Here is a 23,222-nt window from a genome sequence, read left to right as displayed (position 1 = left end):
AGAAATACTTCGCATTCAAAACCTAGTGTTCAGTAAAGAAACTGCTCTATTTTTCCCAATGCCTACACAAGTTGGCTAATTTTAAATGCACTAGATCAGGGGTGTGCAAACTACAGCCCAGGGGCCACATCAGGCCCTTCAGACGTTTTAATCTGGCCCTCAAGCTCCTTCCGGGAAGCGGGGTCTGTGGTTTACCCTGCTCCACATGTGCCGTGGCTCCATGCAGCTCCTGGAAGCAGCATCCTGTCCCCCCTCCAGCTCCTACGTGTAGGCACAGAGAGGGGGCTCCGCATGCTGCCTCTGCCACAAGCGCTGCCCCCGCAGCTCCCATTGGCCAGCAACTGCGGACAGTGGGAGCTGCGGGGGTGGTGCCTGCGGACGGGGCAGTGTGCAGAGCTGCCTGGCCACATCGCCGCTGCTTCTGGGAGCTGCTTGAGGTAAACGCTGCCTGGAGCCTGCACCCTTGACCCCTCCAGTGACCCAACCCCCTGCCCTAGGCCTGATTCCCGTCCCACCCTTCTGCACCCCAGAGCCCACAACCCCAGCCGGAGCCCTCCCACCCACACCCACACCCCAGCCCCAGCCCAGAGCCCCCTCCAGCACGCTGAGCTCCTCATTTCTGCCCCCACCCCAGAGCCCGCACCCCCAGTCGGAGCCATCACACCGTCCCACACACGAACCCCAAATTTTCTGAGCATTTATAGCCCGCCATACAATTTTCATACCCAGATGTGGCCCTCGGGCCCAAAAGTTTGCCCACCTCTGCACTAGGTAGATCTATATTTCATTTAAAGGTGCAGGTCAATTCAGGTTTTGTTAAAAACAAATTTTTTACAAACAACATTAGTATGAATATCTTCACTCAATTGTTCAGAACAGTCCATTTTTATTAGAAATAATGTTTCTCTAGTGTTTGCAATCCAATTTTTGCAGCATCCTACTTCTGTATGAAAACTAGAAAGTGAAAATGTTTGTCTTCTATGATTACGGTAACATATACATAAAAGTGTCTATAAACAAAACTAAAAATAGCAAATTTAATTTCATTGTCCAAGGATAATGAAGTGCAAAAATAAACAAACACCACAAATAGTGAAAAGTAAATTTGATTTTAAAGTTCTTTGTTTAATAATCTAAGGAAACGTTGGTCCAGATTTCTTCAACTTTTACTAAGATTTTCAAAAGTAGCTATTCAATACCTCATTTTTTGAGTACCCAACTTGAAAGAACCTGATTTTCAAAAGGTGATGTGCACCCTTTCACTGGAAATTGAGCCCATGCAAAGTGTTGCAGGTTGCATGTCCAAAAATCAAGGCACCCAAAATCAAGTCACCTTTGACAATCTTTGCCCTTCTTTCAAAAAATAATTTGGTGTAACAGTTTTGTATACAGTCAGAAAGTTGGGTCTAACATGAATACTGTAATTTCACTGCAAATTGTGATAGATGCATATAAATTAAATGATTCCAGAAGTCTGGCTGGTGCAATGGTAATGTCTTTCTAATTTTTTTCTATATGTGCATAAACAGAGATGTGGGTGAATGCTTGTTTAAATCATTTAAACTTTTTAAAATACTCACGTTTCAAAGACCACTAGATGGCACATTCTGATGATACAATATTTTGTTTCTTGTTCCCAGTGGAGATAAACGCTCTAAGAAAATGACTGGGGAAACCATAACACAATGTGAGGGAGAGATCTTGCAAACATTTGTGCAGGTAAATAACTTGATACATGTGAGTTGTCCCAATAACGGAGTTACTCACCCGCACAAGTGTTAAGAGAGTCTGATGTTAAAAGTTGGAAGTTTTATTTAAAAATAAAAGTTAAATAGCCTCTCCAGGAAGATGTAGACTTTAGTGGTAGCTAAACTTAGTATCTTACAAGCAAGCCCCTTGACACTCGTGCCAACACTTAAGCATGTAAAAAGGAGGACTTGTGGCACCTTAGAGACTAACCAATGCATCCGATGAAGTGAGCTGTAGCTCACGAAAGCTTATGCTCACATAAATTGGTTAGTCTCTAAGGTGCCACAAGTCCTCCTTTTCTTTTTGTGAATACAGACTAACAGGGCTGCTACTCTGAAACTTCAGCATGTGTGTAACAACACTCATGAGCAGAGGGATCTTCCAGTGGTTAGGGTACTGGGAAACCAAGGTTCAATTCTGTGCTCTGCCACAGACGTCTTGCGTGACCTTGGACAAGCTACTTATCCTCTCTGAGGGTAGGTCGACACAGCCTGCAGCCCTGAACCTTGGGCTAGCACTCTCAAAAGAGCTGTGTAGACAGCTCCTTGAGGGGCCCAGGCTGGCTTTTGAGTTCTGAAGCCCACCCCCTCCTTTGCTTTGAAGCCTGAGCTCCAACCCAAGCTACACCTTCAAAGCCCCGCTCTTTCCAGAGTGCTCGCAGAAGCCCCCCAGAGGCAAGTCTGTCCACGCAGGCTGTGGGTACCCTAAGGCGCCCTGTTCCCCGCCTGTAAAACAGGGATAAGAGCACTCTCCCTGCCTCAGGGAGGTGGTGAGGAGAAACCTGGTAAAGGCTGTGAGTTGCTCAGAGGCTAGCGATGGGGCCAAATAAGCTCGTAGGACCGTGGCCCGAGTGGGCCCGGTGAGTAAAGCTACAGCCCCCCCCCCCTCCCCGCCGGGCGGAAAACGCACGTGCTCCCGCGGTCCACGCCGCCCCCGCCCCCGCCCCCGCCCTTCTCTCCTCCCCGCCCCGCCGCGTGCGAGCCCGGCTCTTGCCTCCGCCTCTCGGCGCCTCGGGACCGGACAAAACGGTGCCGGCGGCGCGCGGGGCGGCCAGTCCCGGGTACCAGCAGCCGCGGCTCGCAGCGCGGCCCGGCCTCGTCTCCCCGGCCGCCCCAGCCCCGGCCTCCTGCATCGGCCCCGGCCGCGGGTCCGCCCCACGCGGTAGCGCGCTCCCCGCCAGGCCGCCGCCGCCGCCCCGAGTCCGGCGGCTGATCCGCCAGCCGGGCCCCGGCGCCCTCCCCGCCTCGCCCGGGGACCCCAGCATCCCTCCGGCGCGCCGCCCCGGGGGGCCCCGGCAGCCGGCGCGCAGCGGCCTCGGCCATGTCGGGCAGCGGCGGGGTGAAGAAGCGGGGCTCGGCCGCCTCGGCGCAGGAGGAGGAGCGGCAGGCGCTGGAGAAGATGCCGGCGCCGGGCGGCGGGGCCCATGAGAACGGCTGCCCCGGGGCGCGGGGCCCGGGCGGGGAGCTGGGCCCCCCGGGCGGCGGGGACGGCGTGGCGCTGCAGCGCTCCATCACCCTGCTCAACGGCGTGGCCATCATCGTCGGCACCATCATCGGCTCGGGCATCTTCGTCACCCCCACCGGGGTGCTGAAGGAGGCCGGCTCGCCGGGGCTGTCGCTGGTGGTGTGGGCCGTCTGCGGGCTCTTCTCCATCGTGGGCGCCCTGTGCTACGCCGAGCTGGGCACCACCATCTCCAAGTCCGGGGGAGACTACGCCTACATGCTGGAGGTGTACGGCTCCCTGCCCGCCTTCCTCAAGCTCTGGATCGAGCTGCTCATCATCCGGCCTTCCTCCCAGTACATCGTGGCCCTGGTCTTCGCCACCTACCTGCTCAAGCCCCTCTTCCCCAGCTGCCCGGTGCCTGACCAAGGGGCCAAGCTGGTGGCCTGTCTCTGCATCCGTGAGTATCCGCAGCGCTCCGGCCCGCTCGGTCGCCTCTGGCTGCAGATGCCCCCTCTAGAGCCGCCCCGATGCTGCCCCCGACCGCCAGCTGCCCTTGTATTCTGTGGGCCCATCTGGCTCCTCTCTCTGGCTAGCTCCCGGTCTGTTGCCCCGAGCTCTGTTACTCGCCCGTGTGGCTTCACTACACTTAACTGGGTCTTCTCTTGCATCTCATTGCTCGCTGGGGGACAAATTCATCCCAGCGCTCACTTGTGCTGTCTTCTCTTTTGGCACCCTGGCCACCTGCCCTGTGTTCTCTGTTTTGTGGAGAGACACCAACCCCCAGTCTGGTTTGAGCAGCAGGCTCTACGCAAGATGCTTAAACGGAAAAAGCCACCACACAGACCCCTTGGCGTCCCCCTTTCTGAAATGACTTCCAGAAATGGCCTTGGAGTGCAGCATGTAACAGGTGCAATGCACATCCCATCTGTGCCTAGGGGTGAGAAGTTTTTGGTCTCATCTAGGAGTGTTGTGAGGATAAAATCCATTCATTATGGCAAGGCACTTCTGTGCCCTGGGCAATAGAGTGATTTAAGCACTGAGATACTCTGTGCCAGGAGGGCTGTCAGTTGGGTGCAGCTGAACTGGTGCTGAAAGTGGTTTTGTGGCAGATGTAGCCAAGAGCAAACTGTTTTCAGCACTATTTCTGAAAGAGTGGTTAAACTCCTCCTTGGCTCCCAGTAGACCTCCCTCAGCTGCACCTGACGCTGTCACAGGATGCTTTTTCCTCAGGTAGACAAAGCACATCGTGGTAAGGGTGATATCTAACATTGCCCTGCTAAATCTAGGGCCAGTGCTATGCACATTAAAAGCCTAAAGTTTGCCCTACTGCTGAAATCTAGACCATTTCCTTCCCTCCTCCGCTATCTTGAAGTCTGCAGCTTTGCCAAAATCTAGGAACACTCATCTTTGCTCCATTAAATGGGATGTTAACCTGACTTCCATACCTCTGAACTTAGGGTCATTTTCCTCCTTCGTTCCATTGCCACTTGATCTGAGTTTGACCCTCTAGTTCTCTTCTAGATCCTCTCCTAATAGTAAGAGGAATTTTGGGGTTTATTTTGGAGTAGGTTTTTCTTGCATGTGGGTTTTTTAGGTCTAATAATAGTACCTAGTTCTTATATGCAAAAAGAAAAGGAGTACTTGTGGCACCTTAGACTAATAAATTTATTTGAGCTTAAGCTTTCGTGCATCCAGTGAAGTGAGCTGTAGCTCGCGAAAGCTCATGCTCAGATAAATTTGTTAGTCTCTAAGGTGCCACAAGTCCTCCTTTTCTTTTTGTAAATACAGACTAACACGGCTGCTACTCTGAAACTAGTTCTTATATGGTGCTTTTCGTCTCTAGTTCTCAAAGCACTTTACAAACGAAGGTGAGTGACTGACTTTACAATTGGGTTACCTGTGTGTGTTGTTTTGTTTTTTTTTTAAAGGGTTTTGGAGAGGATTCTAGTTATTTGGGGTTTCTAAATGGCCCATGTTTCTTCTAGACTCCTGTACCATTTGAGGATCGCTGGCCATTGAAAGGTGCAGCAGTTGGGCATTGTGGGAGGGGACAGTCTCTATGAATTCATTCACGCTTCACGCGCAAGCTGCCTTGTTGCTTCTCAAGCACCTTGCAAAACTGGCTTGGCTGGCAAGCCAGACTGTAGATTGCGCATATCAGTTTTTCACGTTGTCTGAACGACGTTTGATGTGTCTCAGCTGGTGGCTAAATTGTTAAGAGTGTCAAGGTTCGTGGAAGCCATGGCCACATGCTTCCCCTGTCTAATTTTGTAATAAACTAGATTGAAGTATACGCAAAAAGAAAAGGAGTACTTGTGGCACCTTAGAGACTAACCAATTTATTTGAGCATGAGCTTTCGTGAGCCACAGCTCACTTCATCAGATGTGTACCGTGGAAACTGCAGCAGACTTTATATACACACAGAGAATATGAAACAATACCTCCTCCCACCCCACTGTCCTGCTGGTAATAGCTTATCTAAAGTGATCAACAGGTGGGCCATTTCCAGCACAAATCCAGGTTTTCTCACCCTCCACCCCCCCACACAAATTCACTCTCCTGCTGGTGCTAGCCCATCCAAAGTGACAACTCTTTACATAATCAAGTCGGGCTATTTCCTGCATAGATCCAGGTTTTCTCACTTCCCCCCCACCCCCATACACACACAAACTCACTCTCCTGCTGGTAATAGCTCATCTAAACTGACCACTCTCCAAGTTTAAATCCAAGTTAAACCAGAATATCTGGGGGGGGGGTAGGAAAAAACAAGAGGAAACAGGCTACCTTGCATAATGACTTAGCCACTCCCAGTCTCTATTTAAGCCTAAATTAATAGTATCCAATTTGCAAATGAATTCCAATTCAGCGGTTTCTCGCTGGAGTCTGGATTTGAAGTTTTTTTGTTTTAAGATAGCGACCTTCATGTCTGTGATTGCGTGACCAGAGAGATTGAAGTGTTCTCCGACTGGTTTATGAATGTTAGAATTCTTGACATCTGATTTGTGTCCATTTATTCTTTTACGTAGAGACTGTCCAGTTTGACCAATGTACATGGCAGAGGGGCATTGCTGGCACATGATGGCATATATCACATTGGTGGATGTGCAGGTGAACGAGCCTCTGATCGTGTGGCTGATGTTATTAGGCCCTGTGATGGTGTCCCCTGAATAGATATGTGGGCACAATTGGCAACGGGCTTTGTTGCAAAGATAAGTTCCTGGGTTAGTGGTTCTGTTGTGTGGTATGTGGTTGTTGGTGAGTATTTGCTTCAGGTTGCGGGGCTGTCTGTAGGCAAGGACTGGCCTGTCTCCCAAGACTTGTGAGAGTGTTGGGTCATCCTTTAGGATAGGTTGTAGATCCTTAATAATGCGTTGGAGGGGTTTTAGTTGGGGGCTGAAGGTGACCGCTAGTGGCGTTCTGTTATTTTCTTTGTTAGGCCTGTCCTGTAGTAGGTAACTTCTGGGAACTCTTCTGGCTCTATCAATCTGTTTCTTTACTTCTGCAGGTGGGTATTGTAGTTGTAAGAAAGCTTGACAGAGATCTTGTAGGTGTTTGTCTCTGTCTGAGGGGTTGGAGCAAATGCGGTTGTATCGCAGAGCTTGGCTGTAGACGATGGATCGTGTGGTGTGGTCAGGGTGAAAGCTGGAGGCATGCAGGTAGGAATAGCGGTCAGTAGGTTTCCGGTATAGGGTGGTGTTTATGTGGCCATTGTTTATTAGCACTGTAGTGTCCAGGAAGTGGATCTCTTGTGTGGACTGGACCAGGCTGAGGTTGGTGGTGGGATGGAAATTGTTGAAATCATGGTGGAATTCCTCAAGGGCTTCTTTTCCATGGGTCCAGATGATGAAGATGTCATCAATATAGCGCAAGTAGAGTAGGGGCTTTAGGGGACGAGAGCTGAGGAAGCGTTGTTCTAAATCAGCCATAAAAATGTTGGCATACTGTGGGGCCATGCGGGTACCCATAGCAGTGCCGCTGATCTGAAGGTATACATTGTCCCCAAATGTGAAATAGTTATGGGTAAGGACAAAGTCACAAAGTTCAGCCACCAGGTTAGCCGTGACATTATCGGGGATAGTGTTCCTGACGGCCTGTAGTCCATCTTTGTGTGGAATGTTGGTGTAGAGGGCTTCTACATCCATAGTAGCCAGGTTGGTGTTATCAGGAAGATCACCGATGGATTGAAGTTTCCTCAGGAAGTCAGTGGTGTCTCGAAGGTAGCTGGGAGTGCTGGTAGCGTAGGGCCTGAGGAGGGAGTCTACATAGCCAGACAATCCTGTTGTCAGGGTGCCAATGCCTGAGATGATGGGGCGCCCAGGATTTCCAGGTTTATGGATCCTGGGTAGTAGATAGAATATCCCAGGTCGGGGTTCCAGGGGTGTGTCTGTGCGGATTTGATCTTGTGCTTTTTCAGGAAGTTTCTTGAGCAAATGCTGTAGTTGCTTTTGGTAACTCTCAGTGGGATCATAGGGTAATGGCTTGTAGAAACTCGTGTTGGAGAGCTGCCGAGCAGCCTCTTGTTCATATTCCGACCTATTCATGATGACAACAGCACCTCCTTTGTCAGCCTTTTTGATTATGATGTCAGAGTTGTTTCTGAGGCTGTGGATGGCATTGCGTTCCGCCTGGCTGAGGTTATGGGGCAAGTGATGCTGCTTTTCCACAATTTCAGCCCGTGCACGTCGGCGGAAGCACTCTATGTAGAAGTCCAGTCTGCTGTTTCGACCTTCAGGAGGAGTCCATCTAGAATCCCTCTTTCTGTAGTGTTGGCAGGGAGACCTCTGTGGATTAGTATGTTGTTCAGAGGTATTTTGGAAATATTCCTTGAGACGGAGACGTCGAAAATAGGATTCTAGGTCACCACAGAACTGTATCATGTTCGTGGGGGTGGAGGGGCAGAAGGAGAGGCCCCGAGATAGAACAGCTGCTTCTGCTGGGCTGAGAGTATAGTTGGATAGGTTAACAATATTGCTAGGTGGGGTGAGGGAACCATTGCTGTGGCCCCTTGTAGCATGTAGTAGTTTAGAGTTGAAGTATGTACGTCATGGGCAATATAGGTAAAGTGTCACCTCCTTGAGAATGAGAAGCCTCAGACAACAGTTCTGTTGATTTCCTCAAACTTGCATCAGGCATCTTTTGCGCTGGTGGCCTTGATGTCAATATGCAATATGTTTTATGCTGCAAATGATACATACCACCGAGAGTGTGTATATGTTGTGTTCAAATTATTTGCTTGCCACAAAATGACAAGCTTTAGAGTAACGTAAATACAGATTCCTTGATTACTTGTGCTGAATCACTGCAGTGCAGGGCTGAGAGTTGAGTGCTGAACGTGTACAGGGTTTGTTTTTTGGGAGTTTATAATTTCATTTTTGGGGGGTTATTTTTAGCAATTTTTGATTTTTATATAGCTGTCCCAAAAGCTGAGGTTTTTTCGAGGCTTTCTCTTTATATATACTGTAATGCAGGGATCTCAAACGCGAATTGCCAGGAGGGCCACATGAGGACTAGTTCATTGGCCCGAGGGCTGCATCACTGACACCCTCTGCCCCCGGCCCCACTCCCACTCCACCCCTTTCCTGCCCCCTTCCAACCCCTTCCCCAAAGTTCCCACCCCAACTCCGCCCCCTCCCTGCCCCTATTCCAACCCCTTCTCCAAATCCCTGCGCCACCTCTTCTCTGCCTCCTCCCCTGAGCACAAGGCTCCCTACTCCTCTCCCCTTCCTGGAAAGCACTAAGTGCCTGGAGGTAGGCAGAGGAGCGGGGACATGGCACGCTGCGCTGCGGGGAGCAGGGGGAGGGCGAGCTTGGTGGGCTGCAGGAAATAACCCCGAGGGCCGCATGTTTGAGACCCCTGCTGTAATGAGTAATCTCTTTGTAATGTTCCATAGTGTGCCAAATAGTACCATGTTAAAGTGCACTAGGGAAAGTTTAACGCACACCAGCGGAGTCTGCATGGCTAATTAATGGGCAACACGTTGGCGTGCTTTCGATTCATAGATTCCAGAGCCAGAAGGGACCACTGTGGTCTCTCATCTGACCTCCTGTGTAGCACAGATCATAGAGCTTTCCCAAAATAATTTCTAGAGCAGATCTTTTAGAAAAACATCTGATCTTGATTTAGAAATCACACCCCCATAGTCCACCTTACAGCTCAGTGTAGACTAGCCCTTAGATACTACTAGCCATGACCGGTGTTTTTCTGGTGTTTATTGGGTAAACACGGATTTTGTGGGGATTTTTTTTTTAATCGGGGGGGAGGGTGTGTCGTCGTGTTTGTTGTTTAAAATCTAAAATCAGAAGCCCTACTCGGGTAGTAATACTGCTTAACATTTCTCATCTTCAAAGCTCTGTACATTAATTACATCTCCCAGCACCCTGTGATCTAAGGTAACGATCCCCATTTTACAGATTGGGAAACAGACGCAAGGAGTGACATGTCCAAAGCTGCAACCTGTGTTCAGTGACAGAGCAGGGATGATAACATAAGCTCACCTGACTCCCAATCCTCTAGCCCAGTAGTTCTCAACCTTTCCAGATTACTGTATCCCTTTCAGGAGTCTGATTTGTCTTGCGTACTCATAACACAAGAACTAGGGGGTCACCAAATGAAATGAATAGGCAGCAGGTTTAAAACAAACAAAAGGAAGTATTTTTTTCCCACACAACGCAGTCAACCTGTGGAATCCCTTGCCAGAGGATGTTGTGAAGGCCATGACTATAACAGGGTTCAAAAAAGAACTAGCTAAATTCATGGAGGATAGGTCCATCAATGGCTATTAGCCAGGATGGGCAGGGATGGTGTCTCTAGCCTCTGTTTGCCAGAAGCTGGGAATGGGTGCCGGGATGGATCAGCTGATGATTACTTGTTCTGTTCATTCCCTCTGGGGCACCTGGCATTGCCCACAGTTGGAAGACAGGGTCCTGAGCTAGATGGACCTTTGGTCTGACCCAGTATAGCTGGTCTTACATACTCCAAGTTTCACCTCACGTGAGAACTACTTGTGTACAAAATCAGACATAAAAATACGCAAGTGTCACAGCACATTGTTACTGAAAAATTGCTGACTTTCTCATTTTTACCATATAATTATAAAATAAATCAATTGGAATATAAATATTGTACATACGTTTCAGTGTATAGTATGTAGAGCAGTATAAACAAATCACTGTATGAAAGTTTAGGTTGTACTGACTTCACTACTGCTTTTTATGTAGCCTGTTCTAAATATCTAGATGAGTTGATGTACTCCCTGGAAGACCTCTGCATACCCCTTGTTGGGACCCACTGCTCTAGCCTGCTTTGCTTCTCTGATGGGTAATATTAATGTGTTCGAACTGTTCTTACACAGTCATTAGAACTAATGGTTTCCCTGGAGCAGAGTTTGGTCTTGTACATCTAGTACGAAATGCCATGGGAAAGAACTTGCTAGTTTTACAGATCTGCGTCATTTCCATGTGTTCTTCGTTAAGCTTTATTTTCCCCTTAGGGTACCGTTCTGTTTATACTTCGGGTTAAATCCTTGCATATGTCTTTTTTTTTTTCCTTTAAAAGATTACTTTGTTATCCAACGCATCTAGTAGTGAACTTTTCTCTCCTGCTAGTTTCTACGCCTTTGATTTCTGGAATTGCTTGGTTGCTGTCAAGGTGCCAAAACCTGTAGGTATAACAGAAGGTGGGTTTTATAATTTTGGTCTGAGGAATTAACAAGTGAGAGCTACTGTGTGATTTCCTAACAAGCCAGTTTGTTAAATGTTTGCACTGAGAGCTTGGTGTTGCAGTGAGATTTTTTTTTCAAGAGTTTAGGATATGAGAAATTTGGTCTTCGGATATACATGTTGGAGACGTTAACAAATAGGTTGTCTTGGGAAGTAAGATAGGCATCCAGGTGCTTGTTCTGAAGTGGTAATGTCTTGCTGTGGAGCTGAAGCCTATTCACTGGTCTTGAACTGTGTTGGCTTCAAAGACCTTAAACTCATTTTTCATAAAGGTTGCCTTTCAACAGGCAGTGAAATTGGCCTTTCACACACTTGTGGCTGGAGGACCTTGATATACTGGTTCTGAACCCCCAGAATCTCCCCAATCCAAATGTTAGTGGTGGTGAGTAAGGAGGCAGGTAAAACTATGCTTGAAGGGGAGATGACTCAAGGAACAGTTTTAAATTGGGAGTTGGGTATGTTACTGTCAAGACACTAAACATCCTGTGTAAGGTAGTCACTTTACATATAACTCACTTTACATATAACTTCGCTCTAAATAGAAGAACCCTTGTGTCCTCTACAAACTCCATTCCCAGTTTATATGGCCTGCTGCATATGCTTTATATATTGCTGGTTGTGTAAAACAACCTTTTAACTTCCACTTAAACTATTTTCAACAAAATACTTGAAATCACAGTTTTCTGTTCCGCTTCTCTTTTGCTGCTGCTGCTTTTATACAGTCTTTTGTTTTATTCTTGACCTTGAGTGTCAAAACAGTGACTGTTTCTTTGGCTTTTAAATTATTTTGTCACTCATTAATTGCCTATGTTAATCTCCTGCTAATAATCCAATGACAAACTCTGCCGCTGCCAAAACTGTAGCAGTCATCATCTGGTATGTAGACTTTTCAAACTCCCTTTCCTCCCCCTGCAAATAACACAGCAGGCATCCCTCATGCAAGCACATCACTGCGAGTTAAATGATCAATTACTTTTCATCTGTCTTTTTTCTGGAAAGAGTCTAATAGTTGAAGAATTTGCAGCAGTCCGTGCAGAGCTGCACTGCGTGGGAAGACACATGGAGTAGATGAGAGGTATGGACATTACTAGCGGCTATCCTCGCAGATGGGCTTAAGAATGAGCATTCTATTAAAAACCCTGATTCAGCAAAAGATTTAAACACCCTGTTAGCTTTAAGTGCTATGCTGAGTCATGGTCCAGGCCTATAAGAAGGTGAATTTTCAATGGCAGCATTTCAGCTGAAAACTATACTTGCTGTGGAACAGGTATGTTTATATCATGCAAGTGTGATGCTTCGTTAACTTCACTGTAAACAGCAGACCAAATAACCATCTGCTGGATTGCAAACTCATTTGGTATTTGCAGTCAGTGGACAGGCACAAAATAAATATTCCGCTGGTCCGTCTTGGGTGGGTTTATTCTGCACCACTGATGTTCAGAATTAACCTGCCCCTGCAAGGGTGGCTTGATGCTTTGAAGAGTAATATTAGCTCCTGACAGCAACAGAGCTGAGACTAGACAGGGCTAGGTACAAAAATGGGAAGAGAGGGAGGACCCAGGTAGCACAGCTTGCACTTGTTGGCGCCTTTGTGACTTGGTTTCCACAAAAATATCCCATTACATTTTATTGTATTTAAATACTCTGTGTTTTCCGCAGAGTCCTTCAGGGTTTTGATTTCTAAACTTCTTGTGAATTGGAATGATTTTTCCAGAGAAACCCACCAGGATCCTTCTCAGTGACTTTAACTGGGGGATTTCAGACATTCCAAGAGTCCCGTGGTCAAAATGAACGTAATGAAGCAGACTGTTGCCAGCTAGCATAGGGAGCTGATTCCTGGCTCTTTGCAAGGCAAGCTAAGTAGCATGATTCAGGCCGAAACCTGTTTGGAATTTTTCATAAAGTCCACAACCTTGAATTTGTTGCTTGATGCTACAGTGCAGCCACCTTCCCAAAGATTGCTGCTGAAAATGAGAAATTGGAGAATGCATCAGAAGTAGCCCAATCTTGAAGATAAAGGTGGTTTTGTAGCTATGGAAATAAAACTGGTGCTTTTAAGAATGGGGTCAGAATGAGGGAAGCATTCAGTTTGAGTAAAACTTTATGAAATCCTGAAGTTTCTCATTTGGTCTAGTTATTGTTTCTTGTCTCCCATCCCTCTTCTATCCAAACTTCACCTGGCTGAATTTCCAAACCTGTCAAAAATTCTCGTGCCATGAATGTACGCATCGATACAAATCAAAAAGGCATACGAGTGATATTTTTGTCTGAAATTGCAAAATGCTTGTCTGCATCCAAAGCAGCTATCTTGAATTCCTCATGGCAATAGTGAAAATTGCATGCCAGATGAAACATAATTTTTTTTTTTGGCACATTTGATGTTTTACCCACCTACTTGACATTTGTTGAGGATCAGGAAGCTAATCCCAACAGAGCACTTTGTACATATAAAACCCTATTAACAATGCTAAGTTGTATTATCTACCACTTAAACTTTCAAAAAAATTATTCATCTTTTAACTGAAATCGGATCTGCTTTTTTCAAGTTATGTGAGTGTGGAGGCATTTCTTCCCTCACCCCCCCGCCCCCACCCTTTATGGGTCAGACTCCGCTTTAAGGATGGCCACCTCTTAATCACCTACCACCACCCACTGGAAAAACAAACAAACGTGATTCTCTAACCAATGAGCCAAACTAGTTGGCAACTGCAGTGATCCTTTTACAAGGATCAATCAAGTCTAATATTCTGCTTCTGTGATACTATATTGCTTTTGTTCTGTTCCTAGATGTTATGGCAATAGACATTTGTAAATGCACCTAAGATCAAATCGTCAGTTCTGCGAGTTTTGTTGTGTATATACCATAGAACTCTTGATCACTTTTTTTTCTCTTCGGCAGCACAAACGCTGACTGTTGCAGCATGAGCACTTGCTGTGCTGGTTTGCCCAGCTCAGAAGAGGCTGGAAATATTTTCTTCTTCTTTTCACATAATTATGAAATCCGTGAGTGTCCTGAGAAATTATCAGCAGATATTTTCAGTTACACAGGGCATGTGTGTAATACATTCTTGAATAGTGACTGAGCACTTGCAGCATGCAGATTGGAAGGCAGCTGTCAGAGTTACTCTGTCCTCTGTTTTAGGATCCATCTCTTGTCAGTGCTGTTAGGTAGTGTGTATTTAAATATGAAGGTGTGACCTCTTTCCAATGTCTGAAGAGATGGAAAGAATGCTTTCAGGAGCTTCTCAACTGCCCCATCAGAGCTGCAGATCTGCAGCGCCAGGAGGATGCGAAGAGTCCAGTCACCGCCCCTCAGTGTAATTCAGGGGATGTTACGGTTGAGGAAGTTTGATGTGCAGCCTGTAAGATCAAGAATGCCCATGCTGCTGGTATTCGTGGCGTAGCTGCTGAGTTGATGAAGCATGGTGAGGATTCTGTCTTGGAAGGCTGACCCGTATTATCAACGAAGTATGGATTCATGAGAAACTACCGGTGACTGGTGCTGTGGGATTATTCTCCCACTTTGGAAAGGGAAGGGTGATGCCCTGGTGTGTTCCAGTCACCACAGCATCACTTTGCATTCCATTCCAAGCAAACTGTTCATGCTGGCTCTTCATGAGCATGTTAAGCCCGCCATAACGAATCTACACTGTCTACAGCAAGCCAGGTTTCTGCCCAGTCAATCAGTCACAGAGCAGATTTTTACTATTAGATAAATTATTGGAAAAAGCCAAAGAGTTTTGGCACAGGAAGGATGAGGGGCGTGTAGGCGTTATTGATTTACAAACTGCATTTACAAACTGCTGATCATCGTTCCCTTTGGTTCTGCTTGCGAGCTGCTAGTGTGCCTGGAAAGGTCCTCTGCCTTCTTGTAGAAGTGCACCACTGATGTGAGAGCTGTGTCCGTTTACATACTAAGATGTCCAGTTGGTTGGAGTAAAACAGCATGTTGCCTTTTATTTTTTAAAGAAAAGCTGCATTTCTGTTTCGTTTAAATGCCTTGTCCTTTCCCCCTCCACCTCAGTTTTGTGTCTAAACCAAAAATTTGAGTCTTTCTGGTTTTAGGATGTATGTCTGTTGCCATTACATTGATTATGACATCACAAATCTGGTCCTGTGAATTCACAGGCGGATGAGAGACAATTGGATGAGAGACAGAGGCCTGTTTGTGAACATCACAGTGTTTAACAAGGAGGTTTCATGGTAAAGCACAGCCAGTGATCCATTTCTGATTTGAGTGCATCACCTCTGAACTGAAGTATCTGAAAGTTGCTCTTTCCAGTGTACTGTTCACTCAGGATTTGTCAATAATTTCCATAGGTTACCCCTGTTTGAATCTCCAGGAATCCATTTCTGTTTAAACACCAGTCTGTTGGGACTCTGTTTCCATGGAAGCCATGTCAGTGCCATCTAGGGTGTAAAAACAGAACAAATTCCTTTTATTTACAATTAATGGAGGGGGTAAGAAAAATTAAACTGCATGAAGCCCACCGTTGATAGAATCACTTAACAGGGATTTTTTTTTTTTTAATTTTTTTTTTTTAAACAAGCACCAGTGCCCCACTGGCCGTACTGCATGCAGAGCTGACCAGGTGAAAGAATAGATCTATTAAATGACAACACTTTTTTCACCTCACACTAAAACTCTTCACAGAGCAACAGACTGCTCTCCAGGAAATGAATCCAAGTGAGGACTTACTAGTGTCCATGTTTACCGGACCTGGGTTTGACTTAGAGAGCAGGTTTCCCAATGTTTACAAAAAATGATGATCTGTATGAAACCATCTCCATTTGGCACTTTCACCTCACCCTAGGTTTGCCCTTCATGCCTGTGATTCCAATCTGGCCAGGTTCCCTCTGTGAATTTAAAGTGCTCGTGTCTGGGCAGCAACATAAGGAGCAGTCAGCATTTATTAGGGAGCATGCTTTCCCTTTTCCCGTTGTCCTCTTTAGCTAGCTCCAGGGATTCAATCCTATCACATCTCTTACCTCCCCATGCAAGATTTAGCTTTGCTGAAGGCAGACTTTCTCATCTGTGACTAAGCAAGAGTCTTTGTTCCTGATTGGGAAAATGGGGTGTCTCTATCTCTCCTAACTGTGTGAGTTCTGGTCAAAGGTGCCAGCTTGCCTGCCCCAGAGACGGATTTTCCCTGCCTAAAGAAGGGTAAGAGGACAATCCGTTGCCAACTCTCTTACATAAGAATGGCCACATTGGATCAGACCAATGGTCCATCTAGCCCAGAATCCTGTCTTCTGACAGTTGCCAGTGCCAGGTGCTTCAGAGGGAATGAACAGAACAGGGAAATTGAGTGATCCATGCCCGTCATCCAGGCCAGTCAGTCCAATAAAAGATATTACATCACCCACCTTGTCTCTCCAATCCCAGCTTCTGAGACGCAGGAGTTGAGAGACCAGCAGACTGTGAGGTTGCATCCCTGAGCATCTTGGCTAATAGCCACAGGTGGACCTATTCTGCATGAACTTACCTAATATACTTTTGGCCTTCATGATATCATAGAATTTCAGGGTTGGAAGGGACCTTAGGAGGTCATCTAGTCCAACCCCCTGCTCAGAGCAGGACCAATCCCCAACTAAATCATCCCAGCCAGGGCTTTGTCAAGCCTGACCTTAAAAACCTCAAAGGAAGGAGATTCCACCATCCCCTAGGGAACCCATTCCAGTGCTTCACCACCCTCCTTGTGAAAAAGTTTTTCCTAATATCCAACCTTAACCTGCCCCACTGCACCTTGAGACCATTACTCCTTGTCCTGTCATCTGCTACCACTGAGAATAGTCTAGAGCCATGCTCTTTGGAACCCCTTTTCAGGTAGTTGAAAGCAGCTATCAAATCCCCCCTCACTCTTCTCTTCCGCAGACTAAACAATCCCAGTTCCCTCAGCCTCTCCTCATAACTCATGTGTTCCAGTCCCCTAATCATTTTTGTTGCCCTCCGTTGGACGTTTTCCAATTTTTCCACATCCTTCTTGTAGTGTGGGGCCCAAAACTGGACACAGTACTCCAGATGAGGCCTCACCAATGTCGAATAGAGGGGAAGGATCACGTCCCTCGATCTGCTGGCAATGACCCTACTTATACATCCCAAAATGCCATTGGCCGCCTTGGCAACAAGGGCACACTGTTGACTCATATCCAGCTTCTCATCCACTGTAACCCTTAGGTCCTTTTCTGCAGAACTGCTGCCGAGCCATTCCGTCCCTAGTCTGTAGCGGTGCATGGAATTCTTCCGTCCTAAGTGCAGGACTCTGCACTTGTCCTTGTTGAACCTCATCAGATTTCTTTTGGCCCAGTCCTCTAATTTGTCTAGGGCCCTCTGTATCCTATACCTACCCTCCAACGTATCTACCTCTCCTCCCAGTTTAGTGTCATCTGCGAACTTGCTGAGGGTGCAATCCACACCATCCTCCAGATCATTTATGAAGATATTGAACAAAACCGGCCTGAGGACCGACCCTTGGGGCACTCTGCTTGATACCGGCTGCCACCTAGACATGGAGCCATTGATCACTACCCGTTGAGCCTGACAATCTAGCCAACTTTCTATCCACCTTAGAGTCCATTCATCCAGCCCATACTTCTTTAACTTGCTGGCAAGAATGCTGTGGGAGACCGTACCAAAAGCTTTGCTAAAATCAAGGAACAACACGTCCACCGCTTTCCCCTCATCCACAGAGCCAGTTATCTTGTCATAGAAGGCAATTAGATTTGTCAGGCATGACTTGTGTGACGAAGTGGGACTGCTCTCAATGCCTCCTCTGAACAGTGCAGGGGCTCCCCCACGCAGCTCCCAAGCATCCAGGCGGTGGGGCAAGGGTGCACGACCACCGCAGCAGCCCAGAGGGCAGGCGCGTGCAGGGGTCCGGACACAGAGAATGGCCAGCACCCTGCCCCCTGGCAACCAACGGCCCGGCCCGGCCCGGCCCCCCCCGCAAGGCGAGAGTCAAAGGGCCGGAGAACAAAGGAACCAGGCGACCGCCCGGGAAAGGGACAAAGCCCAGAGGAGGGGGGGCCAGAGAGAGTCAGCTCGGGGCTGGCTGGAGACATGGAGCAAAGTGCATACGTGGCTGTCCGGCTCACCGCCCCCCAAAATGGACCCAGCCAAGGGGCCCTGCCCACCGCACCCGCAAGCTCCACTCCAGACCATGGTCCCGTCGTCCAACAAACCTCTGCTCCACTGGCCGGCCGAGAGCCATGCCCGACTGCGAAGCTGGGGCGCAGGACCCTGCAGGAGCCCTGCCCGAGCGGACTCGCTGTGGGAAGCGCAGGGAGGGGCAGAGGATGCTAAATGCTCCGAGGTCAGACCCAGGAAGATGGAAGCTGTGTGAGCTCAGGCGGGATCCTGGGGAAGCCAGAGGGTCCTGCACCCCAACCCCGCAGCCAGACGTGACTCTCAGCCAGCCAGCAAAACAGAGGTCCACCAGGTGACAGGAACATGGTCCAAAACAGAGCCCGCAGATGCAGAGAACCGGACCCCCCAGCTGGGTCCACCCTGGGGGTGCCGGGAGCCAGATAACCACGCCCGCCCCCCACCCCACGTCTCCAGCCAGCCCCAAACTGAAACTCCAGCCCCCCCCCTCCCCCCCGGCCCCATCTCCCCCCGGGCCAGGAGGTCACCTGACTCCCCCGCTCTCCAACCCTCCAGCTCCCACCCCGCCGGGGGGAAGGGCCAGGCCACCAGCCACCGGGAAACAGGGCATCGGCCCCCCCCGCGTCCAGACCCCCGCACACACCCGCCCTCCAGGGCTCCGCAACGATCACACACCCCCACCCCACCACCAAGACACCCAAGAACTGCACAGGGGAAACCGATATCATCTGGCAACAAGTTCACAGCTGACTGTGTGTTGTGTGAAGAAGTACTTAATTTTGTTTGTTGTAAGCCTGCTGCCTATTAATTTCATTGGGGTAACTCCTGGTTCTTGTGTGATGTGAAGAGGTCAATAACGGTTCCCTGCTCACTTTCTGCACACATCCTGTTGCTACTTCATTGTCTCTGTTCTAAGATGAACAGTCCCAGTCTTTTTAATCTCTCCTCGTGCCCAACCTGTCCCACACCCCTCATTATTTTTGTTGCCCGTCTCTTACCTTTTCCAATCCTCACACAGCTTTTTTGAGATGAGGTGACCAGAACTACATGCAGTATTCAAGATGTGAGCGTACCATGGATTTATATAGTGGCGTTATGATATTTTCTATTATCTATCCTAATGGTTCCAAACATTAACTTTTTTTGACGGCCGCTGCACATTGAGCAGATGTTTTCAGAGAACTGTCCACAATAACGCCAAGATCTTTCTTGCGTGGTAACAGCTCATTTGGTCCCCATCATGTTATATGTATAGTTTGGATTATTTTTTCCAGTGTGCATTGCTTTGCACTTACCAACATTGAATTTCATCTGGACATTTTGTTGTCCAGTTTTGTAATTCTTCAGTCAGCTTTGGACTTAACGAGCTTGAGTAATTATCGTCTGCAAACTTTGCCACCTCACTGTTTCCAGATCACTTGTGAATATGTTGACAGCACAAGTCCTACTATAGATCCTTGGGGGACTGCATTATTTACCTCTTTCCATTGTGAAAACTGACCATTCCTACCCTTTGTCCCCTATCTTTTAATCGATTACTGATCGATGAGAGGACCTTCCCTCTTATCCCATCACTGCATAGTTTGCTTAAGAGTCTTTGGTGAGGGACCTTAGCAAAGGCTTTCTAAAAGTCCAAGTACTGATTGTATCATCCTTGTCTATGTATTAGTTGACACCCTCAATGAATTCTAATAGATGGGTGAGGCATGATTTCCCTTTACAAAAGCTATGTTGACTCTTCCAAGTGTATCGTGTTCATCTGTGTGTTTGATAATTCTGTTCTTTACTGTAGTTTCAACCAGTTTGCTTGGCACTGAAGTTAGGCTTACCCCCTATAACTGCCAGGATCACCTCTGGAGCCTTTTTAAAAAATCAGCATTACATTAGCTACCCTCCAGTCACCTGGTACAGTGTAGGTATGTCTTCTACTTTCCTATCCTGAGCTAGCTTGCAGATCTTGGGTCTTTCTTTATTCACATTTCTTCTTACGACCCCCTGTGATGGGGTATACTGAGCCGGAAGGGGTTAGAAGACGGTACTGGGTCCAGGTACCTCCAGTGTGCTCTGACTGAGGGATTAAAAGGAGGTAGGAAGCTCGGGCAAAGTGTAGAGGACAGGCTGCAGCAGAGAGGAATCCTTCTTAGGAAGCCAGACAGATGGTGGAGCCTGAGGGGTCTACAGGGCAGATAAGGCCCACAGGTAGTGCCTTCTCCACCCACTACCCCCTCTGAGAACTCCTAGATCCAACAGGGCCCTGGGCTGGGACACAGGAAAGGGAGGGCCCAGGTTTCCTTATTATAGCTCCTTAAGTGCCTAGACCTAGATGTGGTTGGAATGCTGAAGATCCCCAGCTTAAGGTCAGGAACATGTACCTTTACCATCCTAACAGAGGGGTACGGGGCTGGAGGGTGGGTGTGCTCCCGGCCCGCCAATCTCCCTATCACACCTTCCACCAAGAAATTATATCACCTTGCTGTGTGCTAGCCCTCACTTGAGTAATCTTATATTGGAGTTACCCCTGTCCTTCATCTCCTGTTCTCCCCATTCTTTCCCTGCTGTCTGCTTTCATCGCTAGTCTTGTCTCCTCTTACACCAACCTCGTGTCATGCTCCTACCCCTAGCAGCATAGTGTTAGACCCTACAAACAATTCGGTTGTGCAGTGCTGGAGGTGCTACCAGAAACAGACACTGGAGACGAGCGGGGGTTACATTACTGTATAACCACACTACTAGTATCGGAGGCCAGAGAGTAGCTTCTCTTGTGTCTAGGAGAGGGCTCAGCAGGGTGATGCATCTTGTTGCCATGGGGATTAAACTTCATGTGGTGGGTTGCTATGTACCTAGGCCTGAGACGAGCCCTGCAGGGGACAGCAGGTTGTTCTACCTTCAGTGGGTAGTTCTGCGACTGAGTGCTCTGTGGTTCAAACCACGTCATGCCCTGTGTTTAACAGGGTAATGTCCGCCCCTTTTTGTCCCAAATGGAGTGGGGTAACGTAACCTCCCTTTCCACGTAGCAACTGTTTTCCTCCTGGCTTACAGCATGGCACTTTCCAGGCTGTGTTCTCTCTAAGTGTCAGGTCCCATTTCATTCCCAGGTTGTTTCCTGTTGGCTGCTTCATTCTTCATCTCCTGGTTCAACTCATCTGATCTCTCCTACGTATTTTGGAACGTGGGTGCATCATCCCTTCCAGTAAAGCGGTTTTGGCCTCAATCAACACTTGGGAACAGCAGGAGAAACAGCCTACGCTGTAGGATGGGGCTGTGTGTAAACAGGTTGGAACTGTTTCAGGAGCAGTTGTAGCAAAGGATGAATATAAGCACCAGATGAGTATGACCAAGTGTGGCTTTCCAATTAATGCTCAGTACTAAAAGCACATTTCCAACGTGAATCCTTGCAACACCTTTGCGTAGTGTTCCAGATGGGGGAGCTAAGGTAGAGAGGCTGTGATTTGCCCTAATTCACCGCCACATAAACCCAGAGTTGGCCCTTTCCTCTTCAAGGAGACAGTATGGTACCCCTGCCTGACCTGACAGATGTGTACATCTTGTTCCTGTGGTCCTGGATGGGTGAGGTGGACGGAACAGGAAGTTACTTTCTGTAGCTCTAAAATGGGGATATTTGGCCGCCTCTCATGGAAGTGTAGGATTCATTTAATTTACATCTTCAAAGCAATGTATGGCTCCTGAGCACAGTGTAAATGTAGGGTATTATGGTAACCACCACAGTCCAAAAACTGAGACTCATACAGCTAATGAAATGTGAGGAGGAAAGAAGTAGCTGGGGGGGCTTCCTTCCTATAGCTCAGGAGTTCTCACACTGGGGGTCAGGACCTCTCAAGGGTTTATGAGACTATTACATGGGGGGGGTCGTGAGCTGTCAGCCTCCACCCCAAACCCTTCTTTGCCTCCAGCATTTACAATGGTGTTAAATATTTAAAAACGTGCTTTTAATTTCTAAAGGGAGTCGCACTCGGAGGCTTGCTATGTGAAAGTGGTCACCAGTAAAAAAAAATTTGAGAACCACTGCTACAGCTCCATACTGGGTTACCTATATAGTAAACCAGATAGTCATCATTTCTGGAGTTCAGCAGTGACTGGTGCACTCAGTGTCTAGTCTCTGTAAACTGTACGAGTCAGAGCAGGCCGGTGAGAATCTGGACTTTCTTTTCCCGCTCTCAGCTCTCCCATTGAGTCACTGTGTAACTGTGTCACATCTGTTTTATATGCAGTTACAATATTTACACGCTGGCCCAGGGTCTGGAGATTTTATTCACGTTTAAAAGAGCATTGATTTCCTGACACGAAAGGTGGGCATTAGTGCTCTATGCTTCACGTGCACATATTTAGCAAACCCCATTCCCTTACAGCACCTGTTCTGTGATGGCACATGATCAAATCAGATCTCCAAACACACACTCTCTCTCTCTCTCTCTCTCTCTCTCTCTCTCTCTCTCTCTCTCTCTCTCTCTGTCCCCATTCCTATGTACAGGGTTAGTTTAACAGCCAAAAAGGGCTCTTGGTTTGCTGTTTGCTTGTTAGTGTTGTTGGTTTGTTTTTTTTTAACAGTATTCCCTTGTGGTTGTCCTAACTGCTCTGTCTTTCTGTCCCAGATCCAGTATCCATAGTTCACTAGAATTTACTGTGAATTTTCTTGGGTGTGACTCCTTCACTCTCCTGCATTCCTAAGGTGTTGTGCGGCACTGTAGCTGCCGTGTGTTTGTGTCATGGTGTTTCTGATGCAGTTGCCCTCGTTTGCCTGCAAGCCAGTATAAGTAATGTCATGTTTGCTTTGGGCAGAGCCACACCTCTGCAGGTTGGACGGACAGACGGACGGATTCTCTGCTCTACAAACACCCAGAGCCTGTGTCCATATGGGCTCTCCTGTGCTGGCTGAGCACAGTAATACTCTTTTTAGGCCCTTTTTTGAAGGGATTTATTCATGGTGCTGTCAGCTGGTGATCCTGTTTAAAATAAAATCCCTTTGGAATCTGTTTAAAGGAATTTGTTAACAAAAGCTAGTTCCCAGTGGTGGTCAGTTCTAAGCGCTTCAGGGGGCAGGGGAGACCCATCACTATAGTATCACACACATGAATGAATTTGTCCTCAGTCTCTCATGTGAGGTAAGAAAGTGTTATCCCCATTGTACAGCTGGATAACTGAGGCACAGATTAAGTGACTTGCTCAAGTTCATGCTAGGAGACTGGA

At 47.7% G+C, this 23,222-nt stretch overlaps 1 protein-coding gene across 1 annotated transcript in view; it reads left to right on the top strand.

Moving 5' to 3' along the window:
• The first annotated feature begins 2,751 nt into the window (after window positions 1-2,751).
• Window positions 2,752-23,222, top strand: part of SLC7A5 (solute carrier family 7 member 5) — a 63,028-nt gene continuing 42,557 nt past the window's right edge. Inside the window, exon 1 of the mRNA XM_048870892.2 lies at window positions 2,752-3,649. Coding sequence (XP_048726849.2) covers window positions 3,070-3,649 — 580 coding nt within the window. The 5' untranslated portion in view covers window positions 2,752-3,069. The remainder of the gene's footprint in view (window positions 3,650-23,222) is intronic.

This window comes from Caretta caretta, chromosome 12 (genome assembly GCF_965140235.1).
Source record: "Caretta caretta isolate rCarCar2 chromosome 12, rCarCar1.hap1, whole genome shotgun sequence".
NCBI lineage: Eukaryota > Metazoa > Chordata > Testudines > Cheloniidae > Caretta > Caretta caretta.
This window is presented reverse-complemented; position numbering and strand designations above follow the sequence as displayed.